Genomic DNA, 23,472 nt, shown 5'->3' with positions numbered 1-23,472 from the left:
AACAGCCAAACACCTCTTACAAAGCTTGTGACCTCACAGGAAATGAACACATAAGGACATGACCAAATAAAGACATGTATATATTCAAATAGGAATACAGTAGTGACGTGTGCAGACGGTGGTATGCAAAACCATGTGGCAAGCACATGGCTTTGAACACTACCGTGTGCACACTCCCACTGTTACCAGTGATGCAAACTATACTATACCATGGCCCAGTGGGACATAATTTTCATATAGTTATGCTATAGTTCCCATGTATGCAGACATGTATGCTCGGAGTCATTAATGCAGTCGCCATGAGGTGGCCAAGCTCCTGATTAGGGATGAGCTTCGAGTTCGAGTCGAACTCATGTTTGACTCGAACATTGGCTGTTTGCAAGTTCGCCGAACAGCGAACAATTTGGGGTGTTCGCGGCAAATTCGAATGCCGCAGAACACCCTTTAAAAGTCTATGGGAGAAATCAAAAGTGCTAATTTTAAAGGCTTATATGCAAGTTATTGTCATAAAAAGTGTTTGGGAACCGGGTCCTGCCCCAGGGGACATGGATCAATGCAAAAAAAAGTTTTAAAAACGGCTGTTTCTTCAGGAGCAGTGATTTTAATAATGCTTAAAGTCAAACAATAAAAGTGTAATATCCCTTTAAATTTCATACCTGGGGGGTGTCTATAGTATGCCTGTAAAGGGGCGCATGTTTCCCGTGTTTAGAACAGTCTGACAGCAAAATGACATTTTGAAGGAAAAAAACCCATTTAAAACTACCCGCGGCTATTGCATTGCCGACACTACACATAGAAGTTCATTGATAAAAACGGCATGGGAATTCCCCACAGGGAAACCCCGAACCAAAATTAAAAAAAAAAAAACGGCGTGGGGTCCCCCCAAAGATCCATACCAGACCCTTATCCGAGCACGCAACCTGGCAGGCCGCAGGAAAAGAGGGGGGGACGAGAGTGCGGCCCCCCCCTCCTGAACCGTACCAGGCCACATGCCCTTAACATTGGGAGGGTGCTTTGGGGTAGCCCCCCAAAACACCTTGTCCCCATGTTGATGAGGACAAGGGCCTCATCCCCACAACCCTGGCCGGTGGTTGTGGGGGTCTGCGGGCGGGGGGCTTATCAGAATCTGGAAGCCCCCTTTAACAAGGGGACCCCCAGATCCCGGCCCCCCCTGTGTGAAATGGTAAGGGGGTACTTACCCCTACCATTTCACTAAAAAACTGTCAAAAATGTTAAAAATGACAAGAGACAGTTTTTGACAATTCCTTTATTTAAATGCTTCTTCTTTCTTCTATCTTCCTTTATCTTCTTCTGGTTCTTCTGGCTCTTCTGGTTCTTCCCTGGCGTTCTCGTCCAGCATCTCCTCCGTGGCGTCTTCTATCTTCTTCTCCTCGGGCCGCTCCGCACCCATGGCATGGGGGGAGGCTCCCGCTCTTCTCTTCATCTTCTTCTTCATCCTCTTCTCTTCTTCCTTCTTCTCTTCTTCTCTTCTTCATTTTCTTCTCCGGGCCGCTCCGCATCCATGCTGGCATGGAGGGAGGCTCCCGCTGTGTGACGGCGTCTTCTCATCTGACGGTTCTTAAATAACGGGGGGCGGGGCCACCCGGTGACCCCACCCCCTCTGATGCATGGGACATGACGGGACTTCCCTGTGGCATTCCCCGTGACGTCACAGGGAAGTCCCGTCAAGTCACCGTGCGTCAGAGGGGAGCGGGGTCACCGGGTGGCCCCGCCCCCCCGTTATTTAAGAACCGTCAGATGAGGAGACGCCGTTACACAGCGAGAGCCTCCCTCCATGCCAGCATGGGTGCAGAGCAGCCCGGAGAAGAAAATGAAGAAGAGAAGAAGGAAGAAGAGAAGAGGATGAAGAAGAAGATGAAGAGAAGAGCGGGAGCCTCCCCCCATGCCATGGGTGCGGAGCGGCCCGAGGAGAAGAAGATAGAAGACGCCGCGGAGGAGATGCTGGACGAGAACGCCGGAGGAAGAACCAGAAGAGCCAGAAGAACCAGAAGAAGAAGAAGATGAAAGAAGTTAGAAGAAAGAAGAAGCATTTAAATAAAGGAATTGTCAAAAACTGTCTCTTGTCATTTTTAACATTTTTGACAGTTTTTTAGTGAAATGGTAGGGGTAAGTACCCCCTTACCATTTCACACAGGGGGGGCGGGATCTAGGGGTCCCCTTGTTAAAGGGGGCTTCCAGATTCCGATAAGCCCCCCGCCCGCAGACCCCCACAACCACCGGCCAGGGTTGTGGGGATGAGGCCCTTGTCCTCATCAACATGGGGACAAGGTGTTTTGGGGGGCTACCCCAAAGCACCCTCCCAATGTTGAGGGCATGTGGCCTGGTACGGTTCAGGAGGGGTGGGGGCCGCACTCGCGTCCCCCCTCTTTTCCTGCGGCCTGCCAGGTTGCGTGCTCGGATAAGGGTCTGGTATTGACTTTTGGGGGGACCCCACGCCGTTTTTTTTTTTTTTTGGCGCGGGGTTCCCCTTAAAATCCATACCAGACCTGAAGGGTCTGGTATGGAATTTAGGGGGAACCCCACGTCATTTTTTTTTTAAATTTTGGCCGGGGTTCCCCTTAATATCCATAACAGACCTGAAGGGCCTGGTATGGAATTTAGGGGGACTCCCACGTCATTTTTTTTTTAAATTTTGGTTCGGGGTTTCCCTGTGGGGAATTCCCATGCCGTTTTTATCAATGAACTTCTATGTGTATTGTCGGCGATGCAATAGCTGCGGGTAGTTTTAAATGGGTTTTTTTCCTTCGAAATGTCATTTTACTGTCAGACTGTTCTAAACACGGGAAACATGCACCCCTTTACAGGCATACTATAGACACCCCCCAGCTACGAAATTTAAAGGGATATTACACTTTTATTGTTTGACTTTAAGCATTATTAAAATCACTGCTCCTGAAAAAACGGCCATTTTTAAAACTTTTTTTTTTGCATTTATCCATGTCCCCTGGGGCAGGACCCGGGTCCCCAAACACTTTTTATGACAATAACTTGCATATAAGCTTTTAAAATTAGAACTTTTGATTATTCATGTTCGTGTCCCATAGACTTTAACGGTGTTCGCGTGTTCGAGCGAACTTTTTTCCTGTTCGCATGTTCTGGTGCGAACCGAACAGGGGGGTGTTCGGCTCATCCCTACTCCTGATGAATGCATAATCTAACATCCCTAAAAAAGCAACAGATCTGCCGGGAAGGTTTCCGCGTCCAATGGTCTTCCACCAGCGTCTGTATGTGTGAATACCCTCACATGAGAGTATTGCAGCAAAACTGACACTGGGGGGCATCTGACAACATACATTCATAAAATTTTCCAAAACATTCATTAATCATCTTGTCCAGTGAAGCAGATCCTTGATAATTTCAATAATAACTCCAGATGAAAAAAAAATCCTGGGCTGACAAATGAATTGAGAATGAAGTTGAGGGGATGGTGGCTGATGCCTTTTTTGTTTTGAATTTTGATGTACATGTTTAAAGTAGACGTCTATATACATAGGATTCATACAAACATACTACCTGGACCAAATGCCTTGGGGCTCTCAAAAATCACAACAGTCAGCTTGTTGAGGCACAATGAAACAAGAAAAAATTAAGGGTAGCCACTGCTGAGGTAAATGTCCTGGTGCTCGCCCACTTAAAAATATCTATACGAATCCAAAACAATCAAAGCTGTTTTGGATATGTATGTGTTTATATATGCATTTTTTTCCAGTGAGCTTCTGACCTATCCAATGATATTAAGGGCCCTTATACTTTTCCTTCTTTAGCAGCAGCGGGGAGCGGTCCTTAATGCTGTAATACTCTGAGTGTAGGCTGAATGATGAGGCTGCCACAGGGGACGTGTCTATGGCAGTCTGGGCTCAGTGGAGGTGGGATTATGATAATGACTGTCACTTAACCTGAAAAAAGACATTTAGTGGTCAAAAAGAAGTACGGTACTGTGGGGGAAAACGGCAGATTTGGAGATCTTTGCAGATTGTAGATTGGATATCTTTGAAGCTTTGCAGGAAAACCTGCTTTTCTATTTTATCTTTAATTGAGTTATTCTGCTTTACATATTATCATGCTGCTTTTAAAAAAAATAAATAAATAAAGGCATATTACTGTGACTGTTATCATTGATATTAAGAATTTAACTTAACAGGTGTGCAGTGATTACCTCTATCCCAGATGGAGCAACACAGACCTTCTACTGTCATGGCATGGCTGGCAGATACGTCAATATAATTATACGTGGAAAGACTGAATGTCTTCATTTATGCGAAGTTGAAGTCTGGACCAATGACAGTGACTGAAAGGACCACTTAAAAAGAGCAACAGTTTAATACAATAATTAATGTTATAATGGATTGCCTTATGTGCCAATAATCTGAATAATCAAACACTGCTTAATAAACAATGTTCAGCATTATGTGTGTGTTGTCAAATGTGTTATCAGAATTTGCTGTGTTCCAGTATACAGAGGAAACATGGTATGTGTGCAGGGGGTATATTAAAAAGGATGAAATGCATTGAAAATGTTTAGGGAACTGATCTGAATAAGTAATATTTAAAATAGTGGTGGGTTATTACCAACAGGGAGGTAGGGGGAACTAATATTCCAGATCCCAACCTTGTTGCTCTCATTACCAATGACAAAAGAGAACTATAACATATATCGGGGGTCAGCAACCTGTAGATCGCGGTCTACCAACAGATTACAGACAGATGACTGGTAGATCGCGGTCTGGGCTTGCTGACCCACCATCCAAGAGCATCAAACAGAGTGAAATGTAGAGGGGCCACTTATAAATTTGAAGGTGTAGTAGGGAGCAAGAGCTGCATAAGCCAATGCCTCCTCTGTAGTGCTGGCTCCTGCCCCAGGCAGAGTGATACCAAATGCACTTCATATCTCATCCCGGCTAGTGTTCTCCAGAGTGGTGCCAGCAGCAGGAAAGAAGAAATCTTTAGGTCAGTGTGAAACAATACACTGGACATAATAGTATAGGGCTGCTTTCACACTCATGTGTTGCAGTTTATTGACACCGCGGGTGCAGTGCAGTGTACCTGCAGCTTCCCTGCACGTTTGCTGTGCTTAGCCATAGTTTTCTATTATATCCTGCAGGTTTGGTGCACTTTCTGAATGTAGGAGTTTTGGTGTGCTTTCAGAAAGTGCGCCACACCTGTAGGATATAATGGAAAGTCTATAGCAAAGTGCAGCTAACCCAGGAAAGTTGCAAATGCACTGAACAGAAAGGTTTCATTTACATTTGCAGTTTGGGGGGTGATAAAAACCCATAGTTAGGAAGTGTTATCGCCCAACCACACCTACTTTAGCTACAGCGGCCAGGGGTGTACACATGTTGCAGTCGCAGCAGCAGGAGTTGTATGCCCTGTCATGGTTTGTGGGTGTAGCACCTGCCAAGCATGACCCATTCAAGTGAATGAGACCACTTTGTATTGCTTTCTCACAACTTGCATTAACCCCTTGGACCCCGCAGAAGCATGCAGTTGCAGGGCACTTGCAGAGTGGCCTCATTTACTTGAGTGGGTCATGATTGGCAGGCAGTAGCACCCATCAAAAAGTAACAGGGGGCTTAATTCCTGTTGCTGCATTTGAACACCTTTGGCTGCTGCCTCAGCAGCTAAAGGTGGGTAGGGATTGGAGGTGATAAAACCACAACTCAACTGCAGGGTTTTACCACTCCCCAAATTTACATGTGAATGAGCTCTAAGGGTTCCACTGCAATGTCAAAGGAAAAGATCCATAAGTCGCACATCATGAAGCAGACCCATGTGCATGAAGTGAGATGAATGTCAGCCTCAGCCCAGACTCCAGCCAGGCCATGCCCCAAACATGTTTTGCTCTGCCCCTTGGAGCTTAATCATGGTTAAACATAGGGGTGGAGCTAAACACGTTGGGGCATGGCCTGGCAGGAGTCTGAGGCTGAGGCTGCCATTCATCTCACTTCATTCACATGGGTCTGTTTCATGATGTGCGAATTATAGATCTTTTCTTTTGACAATGCTGCAGCTTGGAGCTAGGACAAGCTCCCTGTCCTTGTCTGCACTCCCAGCGGTCTAGTTGGACTTTACCTCTCTACCTGAGTGGCAACTAAATTTTGTCTTTTTGGGTCACTAAGGGTGCCACTGCTGAATGAAACTGAGGGCTCATTCACAAGTGCAGCAGGCATGCCTCTGAAAAGTGATCCGATATGTTGCCTCCTCATCACCTTATTTAAACTCATGATTGTGCCCAACCACCTGTGCTCTGTGTCAAACACTCATCTGCAAAGACTGCAGCAACCCAATACCCGAATACCAGATATACAAACCTTATAAAGCAAATGGATGTGCTGTCTCTTTAAATGTGATCATAACTCCAGCCAACAATAAATTATTAAGATAGACTATACAGAGTAAACCAATCTATTGTGCAATGTGAATACAAATAAACACATAAATGAATATATGAGTAAAATAAATAGTAAATCAATTCATTTGTGCCTTGTGACAAAATAGAAAAGTATACAAATTCATAAAAACATATACAATTAAATAAATATAAATAAATAAATACATTTCATACACCATACAAAGGTGAATAAAGTGCAATAGTGCATAAACCAATAATTAGTTAAAAATCCAACAGAAATTGTATTAAAGGTCCCAAACTGGTACTGTGAAACATACAACCAGTGGAATAGTGCCTCTCCAAGTGCTCCACCACCTTTAAGAGTGCAAAACAGAAAATTATATCTTACCCTAATTTTCTTTTCCTGGTGCCTATCCATGGCAGTATAAATATGATAGTAGCCCCACCTACTTCCACCCACAGGACCAGTGCATAGCTATAAAAAGTTAACACCCACACAACAGCCCATTCTCTGTACATCCTAGGAACAAACTGGGTGGGTTCGGTATGCTGCCATGGATAGGCACCAGGAAAAGAAAATTATGGTAAGTAGGATACATTTTTCTGTTTTCCTGGTGCCTCCATGGTAAAATACATATGATAGATCAATAACTAGCAATCAGGGCGGGAAGCTTCAGGAAATTATATCATAAGAAACTTAACCTTAATACTTAACCTGAACTTTGTTCCTGATCTTTGACTCTTACCTTGACCCTAGCACTAACCCCAACCTAAATCAAGCTATTTGATCTAGCAATCTTTCTTTTTTTTTGTTATACACTTTTCTTTTTTTACATTTTCCTCCTATAGCAAGGAAAGAAAGATGCAATGTATTATATAATGCATCCTGTATGTATACAATGTATATTTCTATCTATTCAGAGGAGAAATAAAACACAGGGTGGGCTGCACAGTGACTGATCACCGTGTTAGCCAATCAGAGGCTGTCACAAAGATCAGGTGAATGGGAACCTGGAGTCTGGATTCTAGACCATTAATACTAGACCCCAGGCTGTCTGGGAGAGCCTGGTTTCTGTGACGGGAATATGCTGTGTAACGTGCTCCCAGCATAAACACTGGTACACATGTATACGGCCTCATGGAATAAGACCAATGTCCGTGAGGCCGAAAATTTGCATACGGTTGGTCGGAAGGTGTTAAGGAAATCTAAGGTATTAATTCACTATAATGTTATATTGATAAAAAACTTGCCTTGTTTTTACTATAGTCTAAAACATGCTCATCAATGTATTTTTTAACTTCTATTTTTTTAGATGTATTTATTAGTATTTTTATTAGTGTAACTGTATGTAACAGTTACACTGTTAGATAGATGGAATCACAGGTGAATGGTTCATCTTTGCTAGAGATGGGCTGAACACTACCCGGAACACCACCCAACTCTCAAACATTGCGAAAGTTCGGATTCAAATAGCAAACCCCATTGAAGTCTATAAGAGCCAAAATGGAAATATTAAAAGTGCCCATCTTGAGGGCTTAGATGCAAGTTATTGGACATACAAAGAATATGGGGGTTTAGGTACTGCCCCGAAAGACATGTATTAATGCAAAAAAAGTTTGTAAAAGACATAATTTTTACATGAGCAGTGATTTGCTTAGAGTGCCTGTAAAGTAAGTGGCTCATCTGTACTGTGTTAAGAACCTGCTGCAGCAAAAATGACATTTATAAAGCCCAAAAAAAAAAGAAATCTTCTCTGCAAGCTTTATTTATTTTATAAAGAAAAGCTTGGGGAGCCAGTCTGTATGATAAGGCCACAATGTAGTGTACTCGGAACAAGATTAGAGATTTTTTTGATAAATTATGGTGTCTGACACACTCTTTTATCTGTCACAAAACCTCCGGCAGCACAGAATGCCCATTAAGAAATGCTGGATGCAGGGTAGCCCAGCAGCTTAATTGCATACTGGGCAATAGGGATGAGCCGAACACACCCAGTTTTGGTTCGCACCAGAACCTGCGAACGGACCGAAAATTTGCACGAACGTTAGAACCCCATTGACGTCTATGGGACTCGAACGTTCAAAAGCAAAAGTGCTCATTTTAAAGGCTAATTTGCATGGTATTGTCCTAAAAAGGGTTTGGGGACCCGGGTACTGCCCCAGGGGACATGTATCAATGCAAAAAAAGTTTTAAAAACGCCCATTTTTTGGGGAGCAGTGATTTTAATGATGCTTAAAGTGAAAAAAAAGTGATATATTCCTTTAAATATCGTACCTGGGGGGTGTCTATAGTATGCCTGTAAAGTGGCGCATGTTTCCCGTGCTTAGAACAGTCCCTGCACAAAATGTCATTTTTAAAGGAAAAAAAGTCATTTAAAACTGCTTGCAGCTTTAATGTAATGTCGGGTCCTGGCAATATGGATGAAAATCAGTGAGACAAACGGTATGGGTACCCCTCAGTCCATTACCAGGCCCTTTGGGTCTTGTATGGATATTAAGGGGAACCCCGTACCCAAATTAAAAAAGGAAAGGTGTGGGGCCCCCAGGCCCTATATACTCTGAACAGCAGTATACAGGTGGTGCAAACAAGACAGGGACTGTAGGTTTGTTGTTAAAGTGGGAGTCCGGCGACCAATCTTCTTTTTTTTTTTTAGGTCATTGAGACACTTTGCTAACCCCAAAATAATACTCACGGTTTGGGTGTAATATTTCCGCCTTTGTCTGTTTTCGTACTGAAGAATAACTTATAAAAGGTGATGCTGGCTGTTTACATCTTGCTTGTGGGCATGTGAAGCCCACAAGTATTGATTTCCTGGATGCGGTGAATTCTGTTCATTCACAGCTTGTTCACAAGCATGATCATTGTTCCCGCACTGAATCTTGGGAAGCCTGACACTAAGCTCTCAGGAGACAGTGCGGCACCGGGGAAAGGCAATAAACACGCCTACTCCCATGGGAGGAGAGACAGGAAGTGCCACAATAAAGTACAATATAAAGGTAATTACAGCGATAAAAAAATTTTTCGTGTGGCATTTGAACATCTATGCAATTAACTGAAGGGGGTAAGATTAAGTTAAAAATTTGAATGGAACCCCGCTTTAAGTAGAATCTGTTTGTAATTTTGAACTGGTACATTTTTAACGTGTTTAGCTCCAGCCAAAAATCTATTTTAAGCTTTTTGGAAAACCTAGGGAAGGGTTATCACCCCTGTGGCATTTGTTTTGCTGTCTGTGCTCCTCTTCAGAAGATTTCACCTCACTTTTTGTCCCAATGACAAATGTTTTTTGAAAATTTGGGTTTATTGTGAAACAAGGATTGGTGATAAAGCATCAGTCGAAAGGATAAAAGCTTTTCCCATATTAACTCTTACAGGAGAGAATTTCCCTTCCTAGGGATAGATTTCATCTCACTTCCTGTTGTCTCCTTCCGTTTGAAAGTAGGAGTCATTTGTAAGTTGGATGTTTGAAAGTAGGGGCCTGCCCTATATACTGTACTCAGCAGAAATTTGGGCCTTAGGTGTTGTTGTGGCCACAACACTGTAAGCCCTCACAGAGCCCTGCTGTGAAATATTAGATCAAGAATTGTAATTACATGCCCCTGTTAAACAGGGGCAGACAAATTGGGCCTTTGGTGGTGGTGGTGCCACAACACTGTAAGTCCTCACAGATACTCTTGGTGGGCGCAGAAACTGGCTCTGCTGTGAAATATTAGATCAAGAATTCTAATTACATATCCCTGTTTAACAGGGGCTGAAAAATTGGGCCTTAGGCACTGGTGCTGGTGCCACAACACTGCAACCCCTCACAGATACTCTAGTTGGAGTGCAGGAACGAGCCCTGCTGCAAAGAATTGTATCAAAAATTGTAATTACACGCCCCTGTGAAACAGTGGCTGAAAAATTGGGCCTTAGGCACTGATGCTGGTGCTACAACCCTGCAACCCCTCACAGATACTCTAGTTGGAGTGCAGAAACTAGCCCTGCTGCAAAGAATTGCATAAAAAAATTGTAATTACACGCCCCTGTTAAACAGAGGCTGAAAAATTGGGCCTTAGGCACTGGTGCCGGTGCCACAACACTGCAACCCCTCATAGATACTCTAGTTGGAGTGCAGGAACTAGCCCTGCTGCAAAGAATTGCATCAAAAATTGTAATTACATGCCCTGTTAAACTGGGCTGAAAAATTGGGCCTTAGGCACTGGTGGCGGCGCCTAGAACCAAAAATATTCTTACAAGCTATCAGCATGATCATTGAGGAGGAAGAGGATAATTACTCAGCATAACAGGATAGTCACTCAGCATCAGCATAGGCAGTCTTTGAAAGGATCTGACACTTCAAACTGTGCAAGCTCTGGCCAGTGATCCATCCTTAAGACCCAGTAACCTAGAGGATTTTTAGTGGGAAAGGTGTCCAAGTCAAATCTTGCCCCTAGGTATTCCTGCACCATGTAAAACAGACGCTGGCAATGGTTGCTGGAACCAATCATACCTTGGGGCTGTGGACTAAAAAATTGTCTGGACGCCTCGGTCAGACGGCCACCTTCTCCAGCGCTCCGTCTTTGACTGACCGAAGCCTCAGCAACACGTTTTCCAGGAACAGGAGTTTGTAACCTCCCAGTCTCTGGGAACGTGTTACACAGACCTTTCTGCAAGGCCTCCCGAAGATGTTTCATCTTCTGCTCCCTCTGCGACGGCAAGATAAAGTCCGCAACCTTACCCTTGTAACATGGATCAAGGAGGGTTGCCATCCAGTATTGATCCCTCTCCTTGATACCACGAATACGAGTATCCTTCCGCAGACTTTGCAGGATCAGGGAGGCCATGCAGCGTAGGTTTGCTGAGGCATTCGGTCCGGAGTCCTCTGGGTCACTAAGGACGACATGATCCGCAGCCACCTCCTCCCAGCCACGTACAAGTCCATGGGTTTCTTGGGACTGTAAATGATCCCTTAAAGACTGCTGCTGATGCTGAGTGCCAGGCTCCACCTCCATGCTGACACAATCCTCCTCCTCCTCCTCCTCCTCTTCCTGTGTGATCAGCGGGCACCCAAGCACAATGTCTGAATAAAGGGGGCCTTGAGAGCTAAGGAAGTCCTCCTCTTCCTGCCTCTGTTCTGCCTCAAGTGCCCTGTCCATTATTCCACGCAGCGTGTGCTCCAACATGTGGACAAGGGGGACAGTGTCACTGATGCATGCACTGTCACTGCTCACCATCCTCGTGGCCTCCTCAAATGGTGACAGGACAGAGCATGCATCCCTGATCATGGCCCACTGGTATGGGGAAAAAAAAATAAGCTCCCCTGACCCTGTCCTGGTGCCATAGTCGCACAGGTACTCATTGATGGCACTCTGCTGCATGTGCAGCCGCTGCAGCATGGCCGACGTTGAGTTCCACCTGGTGGGCATGTCACAGATTAGGCGGTTTATGGGCAGGTTAAATTCCTTTTGGAGGTCTGCCAGCCGAGCACTGGCATTCTATGACCGGTGGAAATGCACACAGACTTTCCTGGCATGCCTCAGGACATCCTGTAAGCCTGGGTACCTGCCCAAGAATGGCTGTACCACCAAGTTAAGGATGTGAGCCAAACAGGGCACACGAGTCATTTGTCCCTGTCAGAGGGCAGAGAGGAGGTTGGTGCCATTGTCGCAAACCACCATTCCTGGCTTAAGTTGGCGTGGCGTGAACCACCTCTGAACTTGCCCCTGCAGAGCTGACAGAACCTCTGCCCCAGTGTGGCTCCTGTCCCCCAAACACCGCATGGCATCTTTTTTTTTTTTCCATTCAAAGATTTTTATTTGATTTATAGTATTTTACAGAAAAGGTTGGAAACAGAGAATATACACAATGTACTGCATGGCATCTTTTGGCCTGCGTACTTGCGTAGCCCCTTGAACTCCTACGCAGCACCGTCGGTTCTGAGGACAAAGCACAGGAAGAGGCCATGGAGGAAAAAGAAGAGGAGGGGGTGGAGGAGAGAGGTGTGTCAGAATCACCAGTAGTGGCATTTTGGAGGCGTGGTGGCGGGACAACCTCCAACACTACTGCACCTTGTCCTGCATCCTTCCCAGCTGCCAGCAGAGTCACCCAATGCGCTGTGAAACTTAGGTAATGTCCCTGTCCATGCCTGCTGAACCATGAGTCAGCGGTAATATGCACCTTACCACTGACCGCCCTGTCCAGCGAGGCCAAGACATTGCCTTCCACATGCCAGTAGAGAGCCGGAATCGCGTTATGTGGCGTTATGCCGCGTACACACGAGCAGACTTTCTGGCATACTTGGTCCGACGTTCTTCCCGCTGGACTGTCCGGCGGACTACCGCCAGACTTTCTGAACAGACGGACTTGCCTACACACGACCAGACTTTCCAGCAGGCTAGGTCCGCCCGTCTTTCCGACGGACTTTTGCCGGAGTTACGGCAGACTTTCAGAATGAACGGACTTGCCCACACACGGACAAGTCCGTTCATTTTGAACGTGACTCGGGTACGATGGGACTAGAAAAGGAAGTGAATCTCGCCGCTTTTATCGGCGAGATTGACACCTTGCAAGCCCCGTCGTGGGGCATACCAGGCCCTTAGGTCTGGCATTGATTTTAAGGGGAACCCCCTACGCCAAAAAATCGGCGTGGGGTCCCCCTCAAAATTCCTACCAGACCCCGATCCAAGCACGCAGCCCGGCTGGTTAGGAAAGGGGGTGGGGACGAGCGAGCGCCCCCCTCCTGAACCATACCAGGCCGCATGCCCTCAAAGCACCTTGTCCCCATGTTGATGAGGACAAGGGCCTCTTCCCGACAACCCTGGCTGTTGGTTGTCGGGGTCTGCGGGTGGGGGGCTTATCGGAATCCGGGAGCCCCCTATAATAAGAGGGCCCCCAGATCCCGGCCCCCCACCCTATGTGAATGAGTACGGGGTACATGGTACCCCTACCCATTCACCTAGGGAAAAAGTGTCAATAATAAAACACACTACACAGGTTTTTTAAGTAATTTATTAGACAGCTCCGGGGGGTCTTCTTCCGCCTTCGGGGGTCCCTCCGGTTCCTCTTCTCCCAGTGTTCCAGTTGTGTCATGACAACATCTGGAGAAGAGAAGAGGGAAGAAGCCAAGAAGACAAGAAGCCAGTAGTCCGGTCCTCCACTGGCAAGAGAGCAGCATGAAGATAGCGGAGGAGCCAGCTGAAGAACTGGAACACCGGGGGAAGAGGAACCGGAGGGACCCCCGAAGCCGGAAGAAGACCCCCCCGGAGCTGTCTAATAAATTACTTCAAAAACCTGTGTAGTGTGTTTTATTATTGACACTTTTTCCCTAGGTGAATGGGTAGGAGTACCATGTACCCCATACTCATTCACATAGGGTGGGGGGCCAGGATCTAGGGGCCCTCTTATTATAGGGGGTTCCCGGATTCCGACAAGCCCCGCCCACCCGTAGACCCCAACAACCAATGACCAGGGTTGTCGGGAAGAGGCCCTTGTCCTTATCAACATGGGGACAAGGTGCTTTGGTGTGGGGGAGTCCCGCAGGGTGCCCCCCCTCCCCCAAAGCACCCACCCCCCATGTTGAGGGCATGTGGCCTGGTACGGTTCAGGAGGGGGGGGCGCTCGCTCATCCCCACCCCCTTTCCTGACCGGCCGGGCTGCGTGCTCGGATCGGGGTCTGGTATGGATTTTGGGGGGAACCCCACGCCGATTTTTCGGTGTAGGGGGTTCCCCTTAAGATCCATCCCAGACCTAAGAGCCTGGGATGCCCCGCACTTGCCGCAATAGGAAAATTTGTTATTCCTATTGCAGCAAGCGCGATATGCAGTACTCTGCTCTTGTGTCGTATCTGGTCCGTCGGACCAACATACAGACGCATGCAGACGAACGGGCTTTCCGTCAGGAACTGAGTCCGGCAGACTAAGATTTAAAGCATGCTTTAAATCTAGGTATGGCGGACTTTTGAGAAAAAAAAGTCCGCCGTAGCCTACACACAGTCGGATCGGACCAGAGTCCGCCGGACCAAGTATGCCGGAAAGTCCGACCGTGTGTACGCGGCATTAGGGAACCTGCCACTGAGGAACTGCACATTCCACCAACTCACGGAAGGAGGCAGAGTCTACCAACTGAAAAGGTAGCAGTTGAAGTGCTAGCAATTTTGCCAAGCTAGCATTCAACTGCTGGGCATGTGGATGGCTGTGAGCGAACTTCTTTCTGCGGTGCAGCAGCTGGGGCAGGGAAATTTGTCTGGTACAATCTGACGTCGGTGTACCAATAGCAGGTTGCCCGCAAGTACTTGGCTGTAACAAACCTAATTCTACATCTTCATTCCTCTCAGTGCAGGTCTCAGAGAGGACTCAAGGTATAGTGGGGTTGGAGATCCCAGCTGATGAGGAGCAAGGAGAGGTCCTCTTTGTTCTTAGGTGTGGGTCTTTTAGGTACGCTTGTCAATGAACTGCATGGCAGTTCAACATATGTCTGGTAAAGCATGTGGTGCCCAAGCGGGAGATGTTTTGGCCATGCGAGATACGCTTGAGACATATGTTGCAAATAGCAGCGTTGCGATCTGATACACTCGTCTCAAAAAAGGCCCACACCAAAGAACTTCTGGAATAACGCACGGAGACAGCAGCGCCCTGCACATGTGGAGCTCTGCGGTGTGATGCAGTCAGTGTGCTGCCCTTAGTCTGGAGGGCATCCTGCCTCGTTGGTGATGTGCCTCCTTCTCCTCCTCCTCTCTCCTATCAGGCACCCACGTTGAGTTAGTGACCTCATCATCCCCTCCCTCCTCAACACTGGAGCAAACCTGGCAGTATGCTGCAGCAGGGGGAAAATGACTGCCAGATTGCTGTCCTTCTTGGGCACCCCCTCTGTCCGTGCTCACGTTACTGCCTTCATCTAGCTCAGTATCATCATCAGAGCCTTCAAAACGCTGGGCATCCTCCTGTTCAAGGGACTCCTCAGGAGGACATGGTGGGGCTAGGAAAGGAGTCACTGATGCCATTGAGCCGAGGGAAGAGGCCGCGTTGGCAGCTGCTTTGCCAGACAAGTACCCTGAGCATGGGCAGAGAGGATGAGGAGGATTAGGACGGCTTGGTCATCCATTCGACCAAGTCTTCCACATGTTGCGGCTCAACATGGCCAGCTGCTGAAAAAAAGGCCAAGCGTGTCCCATGGTCACGTGCTGATGAGGATGCACCGTGTCCACGACCAGCACTGTTGCCTCTAGACACAGAGCCTGCTTGCCATCTTTTATTGGCTGGTGACTGTCTGCCTCTCCTTGTTGGCCTTCCAGACATACTATTGGCCTTCAGTGAGCTGCACAAAACTGGGATATATATATATATATATATATATATATATATATATACCGATTATACTGCAGTTAGCAGAATCAACTGCCTGCCTGTAGTATTATTAGTATGATAACACCTGCACTTGTCTTCAGGTAGCTATACTGTAGGTGCAACTGTGCAGGGTACACAGTACAGTAACTGGAATTACGTCAAGAGCCTACACAAGCACCTGGCTGCAGGTAGCTATACTGTAGGTGAGACTGTGCGGGGTACACAGTACAGTAACTGGAAATACTTCAATGTTCCTACACAAGCACCTGACTGCAGGTAGCTTTACTGTAGGTGAGACTGTGCAGGGTACACAGTACAGTAGCTGGAAATATTTCAAGAGCCTACACAAGCACCTGGCTGCAGGTTGCTATACTGTAGACGAGACTGTGCAGAGTACACAGTACAGTAGCTGGAAATACTTCAATGAGCCTACACAAGCACCTGGCTGCATGTAGCTATACTGTAGATGAGACTGTGCGGGGTACACAGTACAGTAACTGGAAATACTTCAATGAGCCTACACAAGCACCTGGCTGCAGGTAGCTTTACTGTAGGTGAGACTGTGCAGGGTACACAGTACAGTAGCTGGAAATAAACCAATGAGCCTACACAAGCACCTGGCTGCAGGTTCCTATACAGTAGGTTAGACTGTGCAGGGTACACAGTACAGTAGCTGCAAATACTTCAATGAGCCTACACAAGCACCTGGCTGCAGGTAGCTTTACTGTAGGTGAGACTGTGCAGGGTACACAGTACAGTAGCTGGAAATACTTCAATGAGCCTACACAAGCACCTGGATGCAGGTTGCTATACTGTAGGCGAGACTGTGCAGGGTACACAGTACAGTAGCTGGAAATACTTCAATGAGCCTACACAAGCACCTGGCTGCAGGTTGCTATACTGTAGGTGAGACTGTGCAGGGTACACAGTACAGTAGCTGGAAATACTTTATTGAGCCTACACAAGCACCTGGCTGCAGGTTGCTATACTGTAGGTGAGACTGTGCAGGCTACACAGTACAGTAGCTGGAAATACTTCAATGAGCCTACACAAGCACCTGGCTGCAGGTAGCTATACTGTAAGTTAGATTGTGCAGGGTACACAGTACAGTAGCTGGAAATACGTCAATGAGCCTATGCAAGCACCTGGCTGCAGGTTGCTATACTGTAGATGAGACTGTGCAGGGTACACATTACAGTAGCTGGAAATACTTCAATGAGCCTACACAAGCACCTGGCTGCAGGTTGCTATACTGTAGGTGAGACTGTGCAGGGTACACAGTACAGTAGCTGGAAATACTTCAATGAGCCTACACAAGCACCTGGCTGCAAATAGCTATACTGTAGGTGACACTGTGCAGGGTACACAGTACAGTAACTGGAAATACTTCAATGAGCCAACACAAGCACCTGGCTGCAGGTAGCTTTACTGTAGGTGAGACTGTGCAGGGTACACAGTACAGTAGCTGGAAATACTTCAATGAGCCTACACAAGCACCTGGCTGCAGGTTGCTATACTGTAGGCAAGACTGTGAAGGGTACACAGTACAATAGCTGGAAATAAATCAATGAGCCTACACAAGCACCTGGCTGCAGTTTGCTATACTGTAGGTGAGACTGTGCAGGGTACACAGTACAGTAGCTGGAAATACTTCAATGAGCCTACACAAGCACCTGGCTGCAGGTTGCTATACTGTAAGTGAGACTGTGCAGGGTACACAGTACAGTAGCTGGAAATACTTCAATGAGCCTACACAAGCACCTGGCTGCAGGTAGCTATACTGTAGGTGAGACTGTGCGGGGTACACAGTACAGTAGCTGGAAATACTTCAATAAGCCTACACAAGCACTTGGCTGCAAAATTGCTATACTGTAGGTGAGACTGTGCAAGGTACACAGTACAGTAGCTGGAAATACTGTAAAAACACCTGCCTGCCTTTCAGTATATCAGGAAGAGAAGAACAGGATCTAGCTAAACTGAATACAGTGTATATATATATATATATATATATATATATATATATATATATATATATATATATATATATATATATATATATATATATATATATATATATATATATATATATATAAATATATATATATACAACACCTGGGATGCATATGTATACACAATACACTGTAACTGCTGCTAACTGACTCAACCTGCCTACTCTATTGGGGTTGTCCCGATACCACTTTTTTAGGACCGAGTACAAGTACCGATACCGATTACCGATACTTTTTTTTTTAACGTCACGTGACAGTGTTTTTTATTTATTTATTTTTTTTTAACAGTGCTTTCTTTTTTTTCGGGGGGGGGGGGGGGGGGAGGGGTGAACGGTGTATGTGTATGTTTTTTTTTTTTTATTATTTACAATTTTTATTTTTTACAATAATATTTTTTTTATTCTTTATTGCAATATGTGTTTTTTTTTGTTTTTGTTTTTTTTTTTTTTATCAGCCCTGTTGGGGGGCTTTGGTGAGATATCAGGGGTCTTAACAGACCTCTGATATCTCCCCCTTGAGACAGAGAAAGAGACAGAGAATAGAGATTCCCCAGTCCCTTTCTCTGCAGCCTCAGCTGCACTGAGAATGAATGGAGAGAAGACAGCGGCTCCTCTCCATTCATAAACTGACACATCGTAATCACAGGAGATTACAATGTTTCAGTTATGTGAATGGACAGAGTCAGCTGACTCTATCCATACACAAAGGAAGGAGGAGGGGGATGGCGGAACGGAGGGGGAGAGCGGAGAGGCACAGAGAAGGAGAGGGGAACGGAGGGGACAGCGGAGGGGGACAGAGAAGGAGAGCAGAACGGAGGGGACAGCGGAGGGGGACAGAGAAGGAGAGCAGAACGGAGGGGACAGCGGAGGGGGACAGAGAAGGAGAGCAGAACGGAGGGGACAGCGGAGGGGGACAGAGAAGGAGAGCAGAACGAAGGGGGCATGGAGGAGGATGCAGTGACTGTCAGCGGTGACCGATCACCGCTGTATGTCACTAAAGCCGCTGAAAGCCTCTGGGGAGAATGTTGTAACTCCCAACAGCTGTCCTCTAGGTATCGGGGGAAGCATCGGGAGCATTTGCCCGAGTACAAGTACTTGGGCAAATGCTCGGTATCGGTGCCGATACCGATACTAGTATCGGTATCGGGACAACCCTATACTCTATCTAACTTAAATCAGATGACACTATCTGTCTCTCTCTCTCTATCTCTCTATCTGAACGCCAGCACACACTACACAGGGCTACCGTGCAGGTGACCTTATATAGTGTGGGGCGTGTACTAAACCCCTTGAGCCATAATTGGCCAAAGCCTCTTTGGCTTTGGCCAATTACAGCTCTCTGTTCAGACGGTGCTGTGATTGGCCAAGCATGCGGGTCATAGTGCATGCTTGGCCAATCATCAGCCAACAATGCACTGTGATGCCGCAGTGAATTATGGGCCGTGACACGCCACTCGAATTTGGCGCGAACGGCCCATATTGTTCGTAATTCGGCGAACGACCGAACACACGATGTTCGAGTCGAACAAGGATTCGACTCGAACACAAAGCTCATCCCTACTGGGCAAATAATGTGCAAATAAAGTGTCCAAAATATGAAATTCAAGTGTTCAAATAATATTGATAATTAGACCTTTGATATGATAATAAGAGTCTTTCTGCTGCCACCAACACCTCAGTGCTCACAGAGCTCTCACCTCATATGTACACAACATGCGCCTTGGATCAACCTCCAATATGGATAAGATGGTCCATCCCTCTAGAGAGTCCTTTGGTTATCCTCAGATGGAGATCCAATTTCACATATAAACAAGACGTAGACAAAAGTGCCTCCAAAAGTGTAGTATCGTTAAAAAAAGACTATTTATTAAAATAATATCTGCTTACATGTAAATTCAGTAAGCTGCGGTTGAAAGGATAAAAACATTGGCGTTTGTCCGCCTCTTATGTCACTTCTGGTCCACTCTGTACTCTGGCCACGCCCTACGCGTTACTTTAAGTCACGTCACGTGACTTCTTCAGACCCCTGAAGAAGTCAAGTGATGTTACGCGTAGGGCGTGGCCGGAGTACACTTTATTATTATATATTCTTGTGAAGTTGTGAATTCATCAGGTATTGCAGCAATTCCCCACAAGATTATTTGGATATTTATTTTTCCCTAGTAGCGCAGAGGACTACTTAATTCTTGCATACTGGGAAAGTTCTGGCCATTGGTCTATTCTCATGACCCAGTAACCCAGTGGATGATCAACTGGAAAGCTCTCCATGTCTGTTTTTGCCCCTAGATAATCTCCCACCATATGATGCAGACACTGCCGATGGGATGTGGAAGCTGACAGGCCTGGGCACCGAGCACTAAAAAAATGTTTGAAATGCATCACTGAGGCGGCCCCCTTTTCAACCGCTCCTCTCTTGACCAACAGAAGCCTCAAAACTAGCTTTTACATGAGACTGGACCCTAGCAGAGTCTGGAAAGGCAATACGTAAACTCCTCTTTAAGGTGTCCTCCAGATATTTCATCCTCTGCGCCCTCAGTGGAGACGCGATGAGTTCTGAGACTTTCTCCTTGTAACGGTGGTCAAGGAGGGTTGCCAACCAATAGTGATTCTTCTCCTTGATGCGACAAATTCTCGGGTCCTTTCGCAAGCTTTGAAAAATGAGGGAGCCCATGCACCACAAGTTTGCGGAGCAGAACAAACGGTCAAAACACCCGACAATTTGGGTGTTTGATGAATGGGCAAACTCATGCTCAGGTCAAATCTTTCGCCCAACACTAATCCTGGCGGTCAACAGAGCCTCCAGCCTGCATTTGATCTCTATGTCATTACTAACATGAAAAACACATGATTGAGAATGAATCCAATAGCATTGGTAAGTGGGGACCCCACCTGTCACTGACAGCCAGTATTGAGAGCTGTGCAAAGTTTAAGCTGCTGGCTCTTCAGTGGAAGTCATATGTTAGTGCATCCTCTGTCCTAGGAATCACATAAGGAATGTTAACACACTGATCACAGTTAACAGGAAAAAGTACTCTATTCCATTACAGGTTTGGTTTTCCCCTGCCTTTATTGGGCCTCAGAAGCCCAGTGGCCAGATTTTTGTCATATATGTTTCAAGAATCAGAATGTCCAGAGGAATTCCTGTTTCAGTAACCACTGCCTGCCAATAAATTGGAACCACTTTTGCAGCAAAAAATACTTGTATCACCTCTGATTCATATAGTTATTAATTACTTGTGTGTGGTTTTAATTAAATGACAAGACTAAATACCTTTTCTCACCCCACCGCTGTGGGGCACATGACTTCCCTCTGCTGGCTGGCTGACATCAGAGGGGAATCTCGGCCCCTCCCATTGCTCTTCTTCAGTGGCGGCTGGTGCTCAAGATGTTTGGGGGGCGCAAACAAACTGAAAAATTCTGAAATAAAAACATCAATTGCAGCCTCACTGTGCCCATCAAACGCAGCCACTGTGCCCATCAATTGCAGACACTGTATCATCAAATGCAGCCACTGTGCTATCAAATGCCGCCACTGTGCCCATTAATTGCAGCCACTGTGCCCATCAAGCGCAGCCATTGTGCCCATCAAATGCTGCCACTGTTCCATCAAATGCTGCCAGTGTGTCCATTAAATGCAGCTATCGTGCCCATCGAATGCAGCCCCTGTGTCCCCATCGAATGCTGCCACTGTGCCATCGAATGCTGCCACTATGACCCCCGCCCCCACTCGCCATCTGCCCAGCACTTACCCTGTCTCGGTGGGGCAGCGGGTGATGGTGGCGAGTGGTATCCTCCATGCGTCTCCTCCCGTCCTCTACTCCCGTCCTCTCCTCCTGATAGGCGTCCAATCACAGAGCCTGACGTTTCAGCCAATCAGGTGATGGGTAACAGACCCGAGCACCTGATTGGCGGAGAGGCGGTTCAGTGTTAGGAAAGCGAATATCCATTCGCTGTTCTAACACAACTGGGTGAACTGTGAGCGCCAAGCATGGCGCTCGCAGGTCACCTTTTTTGACACCTATTAGAGCTTATGGCTCTAATCAGGTGCTTCAAAAACACCCCCCCACTGTAATTCAGGTGCCCGAAAAGGGACCGGGCGCCTGAATAGGGGGTGGCAGCGGCGGCCATGGATAGATTCATGCATAGCATGAATCTAAGCATTGGTCATAGAGGGGGTGGCTGGAGAGAGGGGGCGGCGCCCATGCACCCTTATGGACACACCAGCACTGCTCTCCTTAGATCGGGGAAGGAGAGTGGAGAGGATCACGTGACCGCAAAGCTGCAGTGTGAGAAAAGTTATTTAGCCTTCTCATTTTTAAAAAATACACATACTGTTGTTAATAACTTTATAAACCAGAGGGGATACCAGAAAAGTCACAAACACTTTAATACTGACCACCATTGTTATAGATGCATTTACAGTCAACACCAATTGAACACATTTACAGCAGTCACCAATATACTGTAACAGGGACATTTACTTCGACCACCAATGTTACATGAACATTCAGGCTGGGTTCACACTGCTGCGGTGCGGGAACGCAGCGAATTTACTGCGGGTTCCCGCATCGCACCAACTCGCACGGCAGTTCACACTGCCATATGCGAACTGCTGGGGAGTGTCATACAATGTTAATGACACCCCCAGTTCAGCCCGCATATCGCACTGCGAACTGACAATTCGGACATGTATCGGATCGCATAGGTGTGAACACCCATGCGATCCGATTCTGGTCCGAACAAAAAAAAGGGTCCTGTGCGAGTTTGGACCGAATGCGGTGCGATATCAGCCATACTATCTGTATGGCTGATATTGCACAGCACAGACATCGCATGTGATGTGAACAGCAGTGCGCTGCGAATCACATACGATGTCTGCCACCGCAGCAGTGTGAACCCAGCCTTAAACAGACCAATATAGTAATAGCAGCATTTTCACTGACCAACGCTGTAACGAGGACATTTACAATACAACAGCACAAAATGACCATAGATGGGTAAAAATGTATATAGAGACTGCCAACTCACTGAAATTGGTGTGGTCTACACTACACTAGACACTGAGTAACAAGATCAGGACTGCAAGGAGATTCCATCCCGAGAAAAGATGCTGCACACGTGGCTTTAATTAATGAAAAAAACAACTTTATTTGTATCAAAAATTCTCAAAAATAAAAAAAATATATAAATTAGACAAAACCCCTCAAGCCAAAAGCATTAAAATGGGACAACATTGTCTAACGGTTAACAACCAGGTTTAGACTTCAGTGGGATTACAGTGCCAATGGGAAAACATCATGTTGATCCCAAAGCACCCTTGCACCTGGTTGCAGTTACTAATTGAAGCATGACACATCCTCTTTTATAAAATAGTAGGGGCCCACTCTGAATAAGCCTCACCACTGGCTCTGATTGCTCGCCGCCACTAGGCCTGAGGCCTGCAGAACCTCTCCCCGGTGGCCCAGGGGGTTAAAAGCATATCTTCTAGGAAATATGGACTACTGTTCCCAGCCAGCCTAACTTGCAAATCATGTGCCCACAGGCAACATCGACTTGACATAGATCCCCACAGTCTCTTTTGTGCTTTAGGACTCCCCATAATCCCCCAATGTGTATTGATGAAGACTCCACTAGTGACCGTGTACTAGCAGACTTCCCTCACAGACTCCTTGGCACCTCCAGCCCCCCACTGTGGTAACACTCACCGCCCTTCCAACAGCCCTGAGTCCTTGGTGAGGAACTTTGACTGGACCATGCGTACCGACAGTTTCAC

The 23,472-nt window shown here is 46.6% G+C and overlaps 1 protein-coding gene across 1 annotated transcript in view; it reads left to right on the top strand.

Moving 5' to 3' along the window:
• Positions 1 to 4,362, top strand: part of LOC141139120 (fucolectin-like) — a 45,146-nt gene extending 40,784 nt beyond the window's left edge. The window contains exon 3 of the mRNA XM_073624937.1: positions 4,163 to 4,362. Coding sequence (XP_073481038.1) covers positions 4,163 to 4,313 — 151 coding nt within the window. The 3' untranslated portion in view covers positions 4,314 to 4,362. The remainder of the gene's footprint in view (positions 1 to 4,162) is intronic.
• Positions 4,363 to 23,472: the final 19,110 nt, after the last annotated feature.

This window comes from Aquarana catesbeiana, linkage group LG04 (genome assembly GCF_042186555.1).
Source record: "Aquarana catesbeiana isolate 2022-GZ linkage group LG04, ASM4218655v1, whole genome shotgun sequence".
NCBI lineage: Eukaryota > Metazoa > Chordata > Amphibia > Anura > Ranidae > Aquarana > Aquarana catesbeiana.
Note: the sequence above shows the minus strand (reverse complement) of the source record. Positions and strands in the feature narration are given on the sequence as shown.